Source organism: Falco punctatus (assembly GCF_963210335.1).
Source record: "Falco punctatus genome assembly, chromosome: 2".
NCBI classification, from domain to species: Eukaryota; Metazoa; Chordata; class Aves; order Falconiformes; family Falconidae; genus Falco; species Falco punctatus.
In genome coordinates this window covers 80,728,574-80,746,767 of record NC_137581.1, presented here as the reverse complement: position 1 = coordinate 80,746,767, position 18,194 = coordinate 80,728,574, and the positions used below count along the sequence as shown (strand labels likewise).

General features: G+C 36.8%; 1 protein-coding gene across 3 annotated transcripts in view; it reads right to left on the bottom strand.

The window, feature by feature from the left end:
• The window catches only part of TRAPPC10 (trafficking protein particle complex subunit 10), a 44,532-nt gene that overhangs the window by 8,965 nt on the left and 17,373 nt on the right, over positions 1–18,194 (bottom strand). For all 3 annotated transcript variants that reach the window (XM_080376940.1, XM_080376941.1, XM_080376942.1), the window contains 9 exons: positions 15,994–16,140; positions 13,258–13,372; positions 12,084–12,160; positions 9,313–9,404; positions 8,024–8,164; positions 6,974–7,086; positions 5,415–5,929; positions 1,547–1,688; positions 228–386 (listed from right to left, as the gene is read on the bottom strand). In XM_080376940.1, the coding sequence (XP_080233066.1) occupies positions 228–386; positions 1,547–1,688; positions 5,415–5,929; positions 6,974–7,086; positions 8,024–8,164; positions 9,313–9,404; positions 12,084–12,160; positions 13,258–13,372; positions 15,994–16,140 (1,501 nt within the window). The remainder of the gene's footprint in view (positions 1–227; positions 387–1,546; positions 1,689–5,414; positions 5,930–6,973; positions 7,087–8,023; positions 8,165–9,312; positions 9,405–12,083; positions 12,161–13,257; positions 13,373–15,993; positions 16,141–18,194) is intronic.

Genomic DNA, 18,194 nt, shown 5'->3' with positions numbered 1-18,194 from the left:
GCTGTCCAGTTATGTTTGCTGAAAAGTTCATACTACTACTACGAGGGTGAAAATTTAAGACCTTTCTTACATTGAAGTACTCAGCTGCAAGTCCCTAGAATTGTTCTTAATAATGACTACTGAAAAAGACAGCATCAGTGTTCTTAATACTGTAAGTGCAGATTTACTGCAGAGTTACTGAACTTTCAGCCATTTCAAAGAGTACTAACGTTTACTTCATCGCTTACCCCTGGTGTTGGAATAGATCGCTGCCTTGCTCTCCGGATGGTACAGAATAGGCATGGCATCTGCGTTACTGAGCTGCAAAGTGTCCCCATTCTTCATTGTGTAGTGACCAGTAGTCACTGTGAATTTCACCTTCTGGGGAATGCCAGCCAAAAGGCTATCTGAAGAAGGTGGCAGAAATTGGTAACAGATTCCAGTACTCATCAGTTGACAGTTACGATGCACTAGTAAGGCTTGTTAGCAATATTCCCAGACAATTTCTCACACACATTAGGGTAACTTTAACACATAGGGCTTTGGCGTCATTCAACACATTAAACCTAGTTCAGATACACTGGTGTGGAGAAACTGATTGTTTCAACTTGAGCGACCAGAACCACTGTTTCTTGGGCGGATTTGATTAGCTGGCTCACATACTGTGTAGCTCTGGGAGCACAGAATTCGGTGAAATACAACAATCCCAAACAATTTACTAACTTGTTGTTAAGTTCCCCAAGCTGTAGACAGCTTTGTATTTTTGCACCTACAATGCCAGTCATACCCACATGCTGTATTTATATAATCAACATAACAAGAATGCCAGTATGCACACAGACTCTCAAATATCTGAATCACAACTATTAATTTCACAGGGGTATCTAATTTGATTAATGCCCAATATGCCTGTCCTTCCTTCACCACACACTGCAACCCATGTAACTTCAATGATATACCAAAGGCGTATCAGCTCCTCAACTGCCTCAGTTAAGAGCCTGAAAACAAAAATCACTATTAACTATACTATAGAACTATAGTGTATATAAAAATACATCTCCATTTACAAACTTCAATAAACTCCACAACACATAATGCCCAGCTGTCCATGAAACCAATGGATGTATTCACTATTAAATTTTAGTAAGTTCACATTATCACGTCTAGTCGAGAAACCCAGTTCTTACACATTTCTTCTAAATAACAGAGACAGCAGTGTCACAGAACTAATCAATAACGAGCTCAGGCAATTACAAATTTAAATATTCACTTCTCCTAATCACTGTGGCAGCTCAAATCATACCTGATAAATTTAAGAGAACTAAATGTTCAAAGTCATGTTCAAAAGTGCCAAAGTCAGGCACTGGAATTAGCTGTTGAAAACTAGCCATCACTGACATAGCATACTTGATGGGTAATTTGGAAAGCAAGAATTTATTTTAGACTCAAAATTAAGAGCAAAGCAAAATAATTCTGAATAATATTCAAGCCAGAAAACGCTTTATCTAGTCCCATGACAGCATAACAGAAATCACCAAAACAACTTCAGCATAGCAACTGTACCTACCAGTCATCGGTTCCACTTTTAGCTGGGGCTCCTGAGAATATACATCGTACTGCACAATTGGGTAAATATGAAGAAGGACAAACTGTATTTTCCCTACTGAAGTGCACAGCTGCCTGAGTGTGTATGTCCCAGGTTCTTTGGCCTTTGAAGAAAACATTTGAATGCATCTTTCAGTTTAGGAAATACTTACAGAATAAACCCTCTACTAGAGAACAGCATGTATCCAGCTCATTTTTATCAGATACCTTGCAACTGTAAATTAAAATGACAGACTTGTTCTCTGAGTAAGTGGTAAGATTTTCACAAAGGAGCACCTTTTACACCATTAAGATAGCTCTAGAGCGCTGGCTGATTCAAGAAAAAAACATAAGTACCAATAGTCAGAATAATTAATATAGTAGCTATGCTGTCAAATTGTTATTCTGGGGTGCTTTTTTCTTGTTTGTTAGTTGACACCCCACCCCCCCAAGGGCCACATATATTAAAATATAATTATATTTACTAAGTACTGAAATGATATTTAGCAAGCAGTAAAGCTTATTTGGCCAACATTCATAAAAATCCTACAACATTTATACAAGGCATGGCTTTCAGCTCAAACTATCGATTTCACATGCTCCCAACCCATACCCTGTGTAAATACTTAACAAAGAAAGTAACACATGCGTATTTAATATCAAACTCTTCCCTTACCCTGAATAATGGCATTCTGGATGTTTTTTTGATAACCTAAAGAGCAAATCTGTAACATCTGCTAGTATAGTTATTCTTGATTCTATTTGCTCTTAGCTACTACTGCTAGGGAATGGGAAATATTTTCTTTTTCCATGTGCCATTTTACCAAGTGTAACAGATAAATATTGATGCTGGGTATAATTCAATCTAAAGAATATGATTAGAAGTTATGGAGAAAAGCTGTAACAACTTAACATTCAAACTTCACTCACACAGTTATTTACAAATCAAATCCTGACTGAAATTCAGTATTATGCATTGTGAAGTTAAAGTCACTGAATTTTACCACCTGAATATTTTCTGTTGAAAAGCATGAGTAAAGTCTTTCATAATACAGATATACATACTTTAAATCTCAACATGGGATGGGAACATCAATCTGAAGAATTTAGATAATGCTTTCTGATCTCTTTCAAAGCTTGATAAAACACTGGAAGATTGCTAATCAGCATAAGTAACACTAATTGTTAGTCTAAAATCTACAGAAAGAATCAAACTGCTTCTGCACCATAGAAGCACAGTCATTCCTCTCTCTGCAAAACAGTGCAATTAAGCATCACTGTAAGAAAATTTAGAAAGCAAGTTCTCGGCAACTTCTATCCTCTGGCCAGCCATGTAACCCACTAGAAGTGACACAGTATACTACTACAATGATAATAGATTTTTAGCAAATACTTTGTAAATACTGCAGGTCAAATTTAGAGAAGCTTTCACCATGTTATCTAGGAATACGCTGCCAAAATCGTAGCATATTCAGATTTTCCCTTTAAGGACAGACAAGTCATGCTTTGATCAACTGTACAAAGATAAGGAGGATTCACACTGAGCAGTCTTCCCAAGCAAAGTTTGTTCTTTCAAGAAAGGAAGGTTGGGCAAATAGGAGAGTTATAGGCCTCAGGTTGCCCATCCTCCAACAGCCACCAGAAGCATGCAGAACAGGGCAAATTTAAAGCAGAGCTATATCTATCTTTTCATCTGTATCTCTTCTTCTGTGGTTTCAGCTTGGTTCCTGATACCACTAAGCCAAAATGCCTGCTCAGTCTCCAACACCTTTCTTCTAGTAAGGCTCCTTCACCCAAAATCTAATTCTACATACATGTTAATTTATTTTCCAGGAAAGTACATTTGCAGCCACCAAGACTTCTCACATCTCCAAATCCAATTGACTTGTCCCAGTCCTTTGAAAGAATCAGAAACCTAAAAATTAGGTCAGTAAGTAGTTCAAATGACATTACTGCCATTTCACAGTGTATCATCAGAGACTTGAACTCAACTTCCATCTTGAGATACCTGCCATCTCCATTGCTTCTACAGCATATGTATCACATGTACCAAGCACACCTCTCTAGTGCTTTCTGCCTCAGCACTGGAGGAACTGAAAGGCAGAGTATGTAAGAGTGAAGCTTTCTATAGGCTAAGCAAAGTCCTAAGATAAGACAGAAATTAACAATTAAAAAAAGAAGGAAAAAAAGAGAAAGTTAAAATCTCAGGTGTGGAGCACCTAAAATAGGCTAAAAGTGCTAAAGAAACCTCCTAGCCAGCTCTGTCTAGCTATCAAATTTTAGTCATCAAAAGCAGCTAAGTATATTCTTATTTCAAAATTAGTTTAAAAAAGGCACCAAAGCTAATTTAAATCAATGGAAAATGGCAAAGCTAGCAGGTGTATATACCATATGTGACTGCAAAACACTCTCCCCTCTTCATAGCATCCGTACCCTTTCCAATATACAGGCTGGATAATGCTCATAAAATGAAGCAGCTATGAAAGACCTATTGCATTCCTCATTGTTCTGCCCCACCTCTTGTTAATAATTCAGTTTCTCAGTATTTTCTCACTCAGATTTTCTCTACACTGATACTCATTGCTGTCGTATTGAACTCTACTAAATACTTCCCTGTGCAGGTTACAGAGATGGGAAGGGAGATATAAGTCCTTAAAGAAACCCAAACAACAGAACAACATAATTGAGGCCAGAAGCTCCTACCCCTGGAATGCCAAGCAGATGGTGAAGTCTCACTTTTGAAAATGTCTGGCATTTCACTACCTAGGACTAAGTCGGCAGGTAAATGCCTTTCCACATTTCATTAAAACAAGCAAACAAACCACAGATCAGCAAAGTACAAGGCCACAGAATGAGTGGCACTTTAAAAAACCAAAACCAACCAAAAAAACTCATCACCACAACCAACCGACGGGATTGGTACTCAAGGCATGCTGGTATCTAGCTACTATGCATCTAATAGTAATGTAATGTGAACAGAAGTGATAAGTACTACTGTCCTTAAATATTTCAGTGATTACTAGGAATACTTAGCTTGCTGGGGGAAGAATGGGAGGAAAAAATTGATTACTCCAAGTATTAAGCTAGCTTAGAATGCATGTGTAAGTCAGAAATTGAGAAAGTTTCATATATAACACTATATGGCAGAAGCAGGACTGTAATGCATTTTTCAATGATGGCATTTACGTGGTGACACACTATTTTCACTGGTTTTGCTCATGCAAATTTAGTATTCCTGTAGCAGAAAAATCCTTACATTCTTTTCATTCCTTATGTGATTAAAATGAATAGTGGGGGCAGTTTTAATTCTGACATCTTCTACATTCAAGTATTTGAAGCTGAGCTTAACTTTGTCATAATTCTTGCAGGTAGGTTTACTACATCCACTAAGTGAAAAAATATTCTACCACCCTCCACACTGAAGAACAGGCTATCAATGAAATTTAACCACACAGTCACTTATTAAGGGCTAGAAAATGCATTCCCATCAACATTTTTAAACATTATTCTGAATGAGCTCAACAGCGAAGGCAGACTTCACGAGCAGTACATTACTTTGTATATGAATTTTTGGCAGCAATAATCAAGATGTTTAAAACAAGTTTTGGAAGGCTGACTCAAATGATTGCAAATAGGATGATCACCTGTACATTCTGGCACAAACAAACCAGCCTTCTTTCAAGGGAGATTTAGATCCAGAACAACAAAAAGAAAGCTACAAGGGGAACGGCATCACCCAGACTGTAACAGGAAGCAATACAGGTACCACTTGCCAGCACTGTGCTCTTCCTCACCCAGTGTTTTAGTTATTCTTTCATGAGTGCTACATTCACTCAACTATAAAAACATACCTGAGTATTGAATATTATTTTATTGACTCCTGGTTCCAGTATTAAGTTGTTGCATTTCAGCACATGAGCCCCATCTTCTAAAGTCACCCCTGAGGGCATATCCAGCGAACTACTGCTCTCTTGTCTTCGTAGCAGCATGTGCACATTTTTGCAAATAATTCCTGCTGTGTTCAAAGAGTTATCCGAGGGACTCCGTTCATACATTTCGTATAGCTCCAGTGCTGGCAAGTTGTTTCTTGACAAAGGAAACCCTGCAATTTCATATGGAAAGCTGATAACACCATTGGAAGTTTTGTGCTTAGTGAGCCACTCAGCTGTTTTTCTGTAACTATTTTTTTCAATGCTGAAGTGAACATGGATGGCAATCTGATCCACTTGGACAGGTATGGGCATTTGGCTCAGCAAAGTCAATTCAATAGACAACTTTCCACCCACATGGACAACAGCATTTGGAGGGTCAAAATGTAGAGTTTTCAACTGTGCGAAGGAGTGCATAGGCAATATAACCTTTTGACCTGGAAAGATAAAATCAGGGATTTTATTCTCCCGTGCTGCTGGAGATCAACAAATCTTTTCTCTTAAAAAATTTAACCTCTAGAATTAAACAGATCAATGACTTTTCACAATAAATCAATACTTTCATATTTTAGTTTTATCTTGCATAGAAATGAGACTTAAAGATGCTGAGATTTGTTTTCTAACAGTTACAACTACTACAGTTTTAGTACTCTGGCTATTAAAGACAACCAAACTAAAAGACAGGGTCTAAGCAGAAGTTTAACATTTCACTAGGATATAAAGTGTTCTAGAAAAACACAATAGCATAAAGTGACAAAATTCCCAGAGCACGTAAGTCAAGGGCAAGTACAAGTTTAAGAAACTAATGATCGGACTGGTGCCTTGAGCCATCAGCATTACCATACGAAGGTTTTTCATTCTCTTTTCTAGATTCCAAAATCCAACACTGAGGCAGTACGAAGCAAGTCTAAAATAAGATATTATTTATGGTATATCCATTCAAGAAAAAATTCTGCATAAAAATGAATAGTCCTTAGATCTACAGGAAGTATTCTGTATGAATTTGAATTATGATTAATATCTGAAGACAAGGTCTTACTAAAGCAGCAGGAAGAATAAAGAGAAGAGGTAGGATGGTCAAAATAAGCTGCAAGTGGACAGGTACAGATCTAGCACAAAAACCAAAGAAGTATCATCACAGAGCTGCCATCTGCATACCAGCAATGTAGAGCCAAAGATAAATTAGCAATTGAAAAAACCCACAACACAAGATATATTATGAGCTGTCAAAGCAGAGAAACAGATACGTGAAGGAAAACAAAGACTCTCCAGGATGAAAATGTTGATTACCCTTTCACCTCTGACTATTCTTATTTATTGCAGAAATTTTATAAATGCTACGGAGATGACAAGAAAAAAAAAACATGTTAGTTCAGAAGTTATGCACAGGGTAATGAAACCCATGTGAAAAAGCCTTCCTCTTTTAGGAAAAGATCAGATTACAACAGCTTAAGCTTTAAGTATCTAAGAACCAGACTTACCTTGGTTCTCTGCTTGCTGATTGGCAAAATCTAGTATTTCTTGGCAAAAGCTTCTGCGTTCATCTTCTGTTAAAAGACTATCACCAGCTAAAAGGCTGCTTGTTTGAAGATAGCTAAGAATGTTAAGGAAATGTGAAGCAGAAACCTACAACATTCAAAAATCTGACTGAAAATGAGACAATTCAGGCGCTGCTTTTCTAATCTTTTAAAAAGACCTGCTTTTATCATCACCACATACTTCCATTAGAAACGAAACAATGGAAGACATACTATCATCTGAGAGTATTGCAAAATCTCTACTTTCTGCAGACCTACCAAAATATCATTGACCTGTGCAATCTTCCTGCATCTAAAACAATTAGTGAGAATAGAAAATTCATTGTTTGGCAATAGATAAATGCAGCATGTAAGTTAAAGACCCAGTGTGTTGCATTACACTGCCCAACATTTAGAACTAAATAACTTGAGTATTCTATTATATTTGAATTTATTTGGCTGAGAATCTGCCAGCTGTTACAGCATCACTCACCATAATCAAGCCATAAGACACACTTTATAATTTTGAGCGCTGGAGATACAGGAAAAAGGTAGTAGCAGCTATAGAAAGCCCAGAAATTAAGCTCCTTAATATAGGAAGACACTATAATGTCATATTTACCAAATGACAAATACAGTGCCACATAAAAACTTTCATAATGATGAAGTACAAACACAATCATAAAAAAACCCTCTGTGGTATCTGCTCAAGTAATTACAAACTTCACGCTATCCATGTTGCATCACCCTCTAGAGCCTTGATGTATTTAAAACAGAGAGCAGCAACCATATGCAAAAGGTATTAAGCAAACCAGATGTTAAAAAAAGTAACTAAAAAATAAATAACACAACCCTCCCCAAACGAGCAGCAACAGTGGAAACAAGAAATAACTCAGCTGTTTGATGTTTGACAGTCTTTACTGTTAAATAAAAGTTAACGGATATGTCAAAAAAAAATCAGAAATACCATTTTCTCCAGTCTTGATTTTTCTGGTTCTACCTTTTAAAGGATACTTTTCTATCTGTCCAAGGTGTTTCTGACATTCAGCTAACTGTTTTCTTGTATGTGTGACGAGCAATGCCCAGCCCTCGGCAAGGTAAGTTTTCAGTGCTCCTTGAAGATACACTTCTGCCTTCTGCGGACCTTTCTTCCTCCTTTAAAATAAAGGAGTGAGGTACAGAGTGATATAAGAACCTTCACAGCCTTGAAATCTCTACACGTTTTCAAGAAGTGGTGATGGGAATGGAACATTGCATATGAATGCAGAACAAGATGCAGTGAACCATTAGGCTAATATTTTGATATATTACCAGCATATCACTTAAGCAAGAAGAACTGCAGTAACTATACCATGTCAACAAAAGGCTTCATATACAGATCTATCCCAAGTCAGAGCAAGTGAGGTGAAGCTACCTCCCACAAATGCAACAAAAGCCATCTCAAGCTTCTGACAGTTAACTAAAAATCTGCTTACTCAGCAATTCTGAAGCAGGGAAATGCTTCAATGAAAATATTGGTTTATCACTATGCAGCAGTTCCATGGTAGTATTTAAACCTAGTATTATTCCCTCAGGTGAAAACTTCGGTTAATTTAGGAGAATCTGTTGTGGCTAGATCAGACTGCTTTAGTCAGCATAGGTGAGAAGCATACCCAAACATATTTTCCCCAAAAACCACTTAGGACTCCCAAACCCTTCAAGTAAGAAAAATAAAATGAAACAGAAAATCAATGCAGGAGGTTCCTTTAGTGGAATTTAACAGCAGGAATAAACACAAAAAAATATATTTGGAAATTCGGAATAAAATCACTATAATTTTCACAGCGGGGGAAACAAACATTTTACAATCAAATATGAAACTGACTACTCTCCAAAAAACATGTCGTCTGGCTTTTCTTAGGTTTATATTGACACACATATAGTTAACTATAAAATTTGAAAGAAGTTAGAATCCATGTTTTAAAGCAGACCATAGTAAAGGCAAAGTAAAGACCTTCCTCCTCCCCCTCCTCCCCCTCCTCCCCCGCCCCCACTGTCCTTTTCTCCCTAGAAGGATCCACTAAAGAACATATAGGACAGTTAAAGGCAAGAGTACTAAAATATGAGTGAGAATTAGGGCTTGATATAAAAAGATTGCTGGTGCTCTTTTTCTTTTTGCTGAAACACAGCCTGAAACTTAGGGCATGTTTACATTTTCAAAAACACTTTTTAAAATTCCTTTTTAATATTGTGTATTTTCCTCAAGGATTATATTTAAATTTTTCAAAGCTAATGCATTTAAGACATTTTAAATATTCATTTACATATAAAACTCTGCCAAGTCCTTTCCCACAAGCTTAGCTGAGCGAATTCTTCCAATATTTGTGTACATTTCAATGGTGGCATGGGACAGATCCTGTTTAAAAAAAAAGAAACTATTATAAGCTTTATATATTTTTTAAATAGCTATATGGTATTTCACACAAACTCATAGCCCGTAACTAAACTGCTACAACAAAATGAGTCACTTTTTAGATTTCCCCTTGCCCCCAGCACACAATATAGGGCACTTTCAGGTCATCTTCACTTTCTCTACAGTTGGTCATTATCCCATATCTGTGTTATGCAGATGTAGCAGAAGAAAAAAGCCTATTAAAAATTAGATAAGGCAAGTCGTAACCACCAAAATAATAGACGAGATGCAGTTTCAAGCAATTCTTTACACTTTAATCCTCCTGTCTTTTTTTTTTTTTTGAAAGCACCTATTTCTCAGTGACTATATGCCATTAGATTATCATTGCAGGACTGTGAGTGTATCATTCCAGCATACGCCACACGTAACATATTTAGAACAACATTAGAGCTTGCCTCAGACTCACAATTAATACTTCAAAACCAAATAAACTACACACAGAATGTGGTAAAAGATTCTTTCACTTTAAAGCTGTGCATAATACCATTAAGTATTTGAAAGTTTGTAGTATGTAAACATACAATTAAACACAGAATGTTAAGTTATAATCGGAACAAGTATTTTTGCAAGAGTGCCTTAAAGGAATTTTGCTTGAAACTAAGCAATCCCAAACTCAAGTTCCTCAGTCATCTTTAATTTCCAACGTAGCCACACTGTCGTGTCACCTTCCTCACCCTGCTTTGAGCTTGTAATAACAGTGACAAATCCTTCTCACAAAATCAGCAGTTACAACACGCACTGTATACCGCCCCCAAACTTTTTTCTCAAGTATGTAAGAATCTCTGGTCTGATACATAAAACATTTCACATTATATTTACAAACCCACAGCCTCTTCTGACTGTCAGGAACCTTTCAGAGAAGCTCATTCTTCTTCACCTAGTATATTAAGATCCTTCCAAAAAAAAAATTGCTTAAGAGCTTCCAACTGCCTAAATATTTTGCAGAGTATCTGTCAGAAAGCATCAACTCCTATGGGGCAGGGAAGTGACCTCAAATGAGCTCCCAAAACTTCTGTTAGGCCATTTTTAATGTTACTTATGGAGAACCTAGAAAAATAACTTTTGTTAAGAACTTGCAAGAATATCCTACAATAAACTACGTGATCACTCCTTAACAGATCAGGATAACCAGAGAAGTCTTAGACACCAGCTACACATAACAAATGAAAACCTGTGTTCCTCCAAAATTAAGGCACAAGCCAACATGCTGGTAGAAGATTTGACAGCCTTGCAAAAGATTCAGAAGTTGTTACAGGAAATTAGCCATTGAGTGAGAAAAAAGCCTTTTCTGGTAACAAAAGCTCATCACTTCTTCCTTTCAACACATCTGAAAGCTGCATTTTACTTTCCAGACTCATTAAAATTTTAAATACAAATAAATTATCTTCGCTGTCTCTGGAAATTTTAACTAATTCCATGTTCTTCTTCACTTAATACATGGATAAAATATGGTTATATAAAAATTTTATATATTTATGTGACAAGGACATAGGAACCAATATTTTGCAGTATATCCAAATCTACATTTCTGTTGTATAAAAGTGTAGTCAGAAATACAAACAGGAATAGCTGTTCTTTCATTGGCAAATTCTGCAGATCCCACCTAGTTTCTTCAATTTAGAAAGTTACTGCTGAATTTAGCAGAGATTTTCAGGTCTAAGTTGGAACTGAGTATGTAAGAGCAGCTAGCACTTTAAAGATTTTAGTTTTGGTCCAGCTATCCACCTAGTCCTGCAAGGAATTGAAGTATAAAAATGAAACCTGGTATCTTCAGACAAAATCTTTTGAGACTTTTTCTTTCAATAAAGTTTTGTAAAAATAACTACCACCTAGTTCTCAGATTAAAAAAAAAAAAAAATTGCTCAGTTTTCGTCCAACTTTTTCCAAGAAAACTTTAACGGTAGTATTGCAAATATAAGAAATTTCAGAGGAAAATTATTAAGCAGAAAAAAAAAATCCCAAACCAACCCCCCCCAAAATCAAGCACAATCTTAGGACAGTCAGGGGTTTTTTTGGTTTATTTAACAATCATTTACAGAAAAAACCAGAAGATCATTACAATGGCTCCTCAATAAGGGAGCTGTCAGGAAATAATTATGCATATTAAAGCGCAATGAGAATTCTAATGTTTTAATCTGTAACAGCTCCAACCTTATGATTCACAGATGACCCACAGTTTATACAAAAATCTCATCAGTAGAACTTAGAACATGTAACACCCATTGTAAGATACAAGTCTAAACCATTCAAGAGGAAGCTGAATCCATGCATCAATATTCTTCTGGGGAAGCTTCAATTAATTCTGAATTTGGGATAGCGGAATATGATAGCCATGACATTGGCTTTTTTAATAACTAAGTATACATTCTTAGAGATAATAACCTCCAACTCATAACTGTAAATATTGAAGTTAATTCAAATATTTGAAACTTGGAGCCCATATAGGGTTCCAGCTGTAAAACAAATCAGCTTTGTTGTGTTCAGTGTGTAAGCAACAACCTTTGATACCAAATTACAGATTTACATTTCAGTGTTATCTTCTCAGGTTTGAATATTCTGGCTTTATTCAATCTATAACATAAACACACAAAACTAACGTAAGTAACCAAAACTCATACTTACTAAGTAGTGTTTTTCAAAAGCTTCTACAGATGATAAGGCCTCTTTAAGTTTCTTGTAAGGGCTCTGTGATGCATTGGCTTTAGAAAAAAGCAGAAAAAGAGGTGTCACTTACTAATACATTCCTATTTTAATAACACACCCCACCTCACTTTTTCCTTCTTAAAATAATTTTATGGGGAAACATCATCAACACTTAGAGACAGATCATGAGTTTCTTCCCCAGGCTCTAAAATAAGATCAAGAAAGGCTATTTCACAACTGCCTGTCTGTGCATGCATACATGAGCAATGTTCAGGGTAGCAGGGTAAAGGCAAGCATCAACACAGTTACTGTACTAACTTCTCCAAACAGTATTTCATAACATTTATTCAACCTAGAAACACACACAATTGTACTTAATACCATATTGTGCCAAAAGTAATATTCTCACAACTCCCCGCTGCTGTATTTACAAATTAACATGACAGAAGCATAGTGTAATTTAAAGATATTTTACTACTTCAAGCAAAGTACTTCAAAGGAAAATTACTTGCTGAATTTAAGTCTTTGCCAGACCAAATATGTGTCAATATTTCTAGATGAAAAAAAGCCCCCATTTGAAATAAATACAACAGGCACCACGGCACTAAATTAAGAATCATACATCATCATACCTGCAAAGCAAATGAATTTCAGCCTGTCAGCTAATGCTTCAAAGACACTAATTGTTCTAGTGTATTTAACATCTGAAAGCTTCTTCCCTTCAGAAATATCTTTCCAAGTGATAAAATCCTCAACAAGTAAATAAATTTGATTGTTCAGCCACTCAAATAATCACTTCAACTCAAATAATATCACTTTGTAGCTCCAGTTGCAGGTTATCTATTTGCATCAGATCAAGGATGCTCCATTTCTTTTTGAAATAATTTTAATACTCATCTGAAAGTATTAAAAACTTTATTCAAAACCAATACTGTTCAAGACTACTTACCTAAATGCTGATAAATGGAGCATTAATGGAAAAATACTTGCAACAGTAAGGAGATGCATTGATAATTTAAAGTACTAGCTGCACATTAAAAGAATTCTTAAGAGATAAAGTTCTATCAATGTTTATATATATGTATGGATTTAAATGCTATCTGTTTAAGAAAAAATCAGTTATTAGAAAGAATGCGTACATTCCTGGTAATACCTGTTTCAGGGCGTTCTGCTCCCAACCCTGCTAACAGATCGACAGTTCTGTTAAGGTCTTCTGAATTGGGTCCCTTCTCTGACACAAGTCCACACAAATAACCCAGAGATTTTAACTGTAAGAGAAACCATACACTTGTTTTCAATAGGCTACAAAAATCAATACAAAATTCCTTTTATTCTGTTACATCATTCCTATAATATATTTCCACTGCTGTCATATTACACTGATTGTAAGATCTGTATTATAGACACTCCATGGAAAGAAAGTAGAGAACCTTTCAAATTTAACTGTTATTCTCACAGTAGAAATTAATTTTATGAAGAATTAAATTGCATATAAGCTAACGACTCAAATAACATTGGAACACATGCATATACATACACACCCCTACATGCATAACACTTCATAGGAATAAATCCTTCTGGTTTTCCATATAGACATGGAAAAAGCTTGAGATGTTTGGCAGTTACTGCCAAAGATAATTTCTAATAACTGTGTTTGTATTCTATTTTTGAAAACAATATAATCAAGAAATGTTGGCAGTCTCAAGTACACTGATTAGACAAGCTTGCAAATTCACCCGAAGAGTTGTATTCAGGTGAAAACCTTCTTGAAAAAGAGATGATTAGCATAGCTAATGCTACAGGTTTCAGGAAGAGTGGCTGGAAAGCTGCCTGGTGGAAAAAGACCTGGGCATGCTGGTCGACAGCTGCCTGAACACGAGCCAGCAGTGTGCCCAGGTGCCCGAGACTGCCAAGAGCACCCTGGCTTGTACCAGAAACAGTGCGGCCAGCAGGGCTAGGGAAGGGACCGTCCCCCTGTACTGGGCACTGGTGAGGCTGCACCTCAAATCCTGTGCTCAGTTTTGCAAGACCCTCACTGCAAGACAGACCCTGAGGTGCTGCATGGAGCGTGTCCAGAGAAGGGCAATGGAGCTGGTGAAGGGTCTGGAACACAAGTCTTATGAGGAGCGGCTGCGAGAACTGGGGTTATTTAGCCTAGAGAAAAGGAGGCTCAGGGGAGACCTTCTTGCTCTCTACAACTACCTGAAAGGTTGTAGCAAGGTGTGGGTTGGTCTCTTCTCCCAAGTAACAAGCGTAGGACAAAAGGAAATGGCCTCAAGTTGCATCAGGGGAGGTTTATGTTGGATATTAGGAAAAATTTATTCACCAGAACCGTTATCAAGTACTGGAACGGCTATCCAGGGAAGTGGCTGAGTCACCATCCCTGGAGGTATTTAAAAGATGTGGCACTTGGTTTAGTGGTGGACTTGGCAGTGCTGGGTTAACAGTTGGACTCTGTGATTTTAAGCATCTTTTCCAACCTAAATGATTCTATGACTCTAACAGTGTTAAAACAAATCCACACAACTACCATAAAACCCCTTGACAGCAGCTGGTATGCCTGATACCCAGAAGTCAGCAGAGGATACTGTCTTAAAGAAGTTCAGTTCTGTTGGTCAGTTGGTTAATTTATTTACAATAACTCAATCAAGTACCATGGTAAGCCTACAAAAGAAAAAAGGTCTCAGCTTGTCATTTTACTCACGATACAAAATGGGGATGGCCATCAACTTATTTTTTTTTTTAAATTCCACTTAATTTTGTCACCAGTTGCTAAATTTCATTCAGTCTGTTCCACCTCACTCCTACTCATTATCCTACAATTTTTCCCTTTATCCTTTGTGTTAGAAGAGCTGTGAATGGGAGGAACATTTCCAACTCAGGTACAAACTTTCTATAGAAATGTGTAAGAAGCACGGGAAGAACGTGATGCATCCATCACCACTTTACATGAAGAATTGTTTCCTTTATTCTGATCACATACACACACTTTTTTTTCTTAAACAGTAACTCTTCAAAGTGAAACTGTCTTTCTCTGCTTTTTTCTTAGTAAGACAAGAATCTCCTAGAGTCAGTTAGAAGATTCTTAAGTCTACTGACATATGAGCAAACTATAATTAAAATAAATAGGAGATATTCTACAGGCTATGCAAACAAGAGCATGAGCTTACACTGGTTTCAAAAACATCCACAAAGATCACAGTACGCTATTTTAGTAGTTTCTGGAGTTTGTCATCTTTCTAAACTGTTTTTCAACAGTGGAAAGCAGTAGCAACCTTAGAAATGGAGTAAGTGGAACTCAAAAGGGCATTCATATAATTAGGGAAGGGGCTTAACCAAACTGAAAAGGCTACTTTACAACTTCTACTTCATGGTAAGGGGTGGTAACTGAAAAATTGCAAATTATTACTTAATTGCCTCTTTCACAAGCTGCCAACGGTAACACCTTCAAAGAAGCTAGGGGTCTATTACTACCATACTAATGTACTGAAGAAACAATGAACTACGTAAACATATTGCTGTAATCTCCATTTATAACGGTAAATGCATCCATATCTGGGCAGCTTCTCCTGCTGTAACTGAAACTTATGTTCCTTCTCTCAGTCAACATGGACTGAGTTCATTCTGGAGTTTAATTAGCCAGTCACTAGCAAACTAGTGGTGAAAGAGCCAGGGGGACAGACAAATAGGTGAACACACCCTAGTTACTCCCAGGCCTCTTCTGACAGCAGAAAATGTGGATATAAACCTGGATGCCTCATCTAGACTAAAGACAATGTACAGAACCCCATATTAAATTCCACAATAAAAAGTGTAAAATCTGTTCCACAGAAACAAATGGTCTGTTTCAAAATTGTAATATCACAATTGCAACACATCATTTGCTCACCTTCTCAGTGGCATAGCTCCATAAACCAACTGTGTAGGAAACATTTGCGTCTATTTGAGCCCTATCACAGCAGCCTTCTATTCTTTGTAAGACTTCCAAACAACTCAAAAATACCCAACAATCCAAAGCTCCAGGAGGAACAGAGACCTGAAGATGAACAGAAAAAATTAACTGGGAAATAAGTATTAGTCAGATGAGAAAATATTTCAGCAAAATACTTTTCCTGATACAACATAGCAGAGCCTCTTGGAAGAGCTTACTCTAATACAAAAAAAACACGCCAACTGTCACTACCTCCTAAATAATTTATATATATTACTTCACGAAACAAAGACAGCTAAGCAACCAAACTGTTTATATTAACTGGATTTGATAATTGATAACGAAATAGAAGGAAGAGAGGACTAATAGGTACTAGTACTTGGAAAAATGTAAAAACTTTGGAAAATAAGCCTAAGGAAAGCAGAGTTAGAAAAAAAATATGTAAATATACTACTACTTTCCTACAGAGACATCAGATCTGAGACTGACATTAAAAATACGCTAAAAAGCAGATTTAAAAACCTGGAAAAAAAAAAGAAATCAGTATGTTTCCTTCACAATAATTAGTTTGTTAAACAAAGGGTAAGACATCAGAAAAAACCCACCAAACCACACACCAAGAAGGGATTATCATTCAGGACATGACAGAGAAAGAGCTTGATACTGGAATATTTCAAGAATTGAGATAAAGATGAGCATAACTAAAGACCTGGAATATAGTCATGATAATGGTGTCTCAAAACCCTAGTCCTAAACAATGTAAAAATAGTCCTTTTAGAAAGACTATGAAAGTCTCAAAATCCATAATAAGCTAGACTAGCTAATTGACTAATGTGATAGGAAAGTTGAACATCCAAGAACAATGCACTGGGCGGGGGGAAGAGATCTGAATTCTGAAAGCATTTTCAGGAAAAGAATGATCTTAAAAACAGAGTAGTTCAGATTTCCGCTATGCGTTCAGTGCTGTCAAGCCACATTAAGAGGTTTTCCTGCATTAAAAGAAAGGATCGCAACAGGGATAACCACATGCTATGCACAAACAACTGTCACTGTCTCACAACCTGAACACCTGCATTCAGTTTGGATCACCACAGCAAGAAAAAAGAGCAGAAATAAGAGACAGTACAGAGAAGAGCCCCAAACACTGGGGGCACAGGACAGACTTAGGGTGGAGTAAAAGGGGAACTGCAGGAAGTACCTTCAGAGATTTAGAAGGGTCCATGTATTTATTCTGGAAATTTAAAAAAAAAACAAAAACAAAAACAAAAACAAAACACCACAAAATATACTATCTATAGGAATTACATGTTAGTTTTAGAATACATGAAAGTGTCGGCTATGCATCTGAAGTAGATTTTTCTGGTTTGAAATCCATGGATTCTGTTTTGAATGATGGAACTTACTACCACAATATCAGACAGGCAAAAGTCAGCAGCTACTGCTATAATAGCACAGATAAAACTAACAGAGAACCAGACACCCATGGGATTAAGGACATGGATGAGTCACAAGGTGAAATCCAGAAATATTCTCATGCACACTATACTCTTAAAGATATATTTCAATACACACACATCTGCGGAGGATGATCAGTGCACAACATCCCTGATAAAGCCTCTTTAGAAGGATTAAGAAACATCAGCAGAAACTAAAGTATGGAGGGAGGAGGGGCAAAGCATGGAGGCATGGAACATGACAAAAAGCTTTGAGTGCTGTCACTTGTTTCTGTCTCTCCCTTCTGTCACTGGATGAGATTGGCATTACACGTGTGTCTCTGCCTAACAGCATTACTGGGCACCAAAAGGAATCACAAAGAATGAACCACAAAAGGCAACGAAAGCAGTATCCAACTTGCATGGCAGAAAGAAGCCCTACTGTAGACACTTTTTCTAGCTCAAAACTGCTTTTTGTTGCAGACTACTACTGTGCATATCAGCATATTAACCAATCTGCCTTACTTTCTTCAGTGCAACACTGTTATTGACTTAAAGAATAGGAACTATAAGAGACTCGTAATAAATCCAGGCAAGAAGCAGACAAGTTACCTACCAGCTCAAGAAGTTAACTTTCCAGGTGAAGACTACAATAGTTTAACTAAATACAGGTTTGGTTTTTGGATGTGATGTCTCCAAATTTCTTTCGGAAGACATCCTCATGAT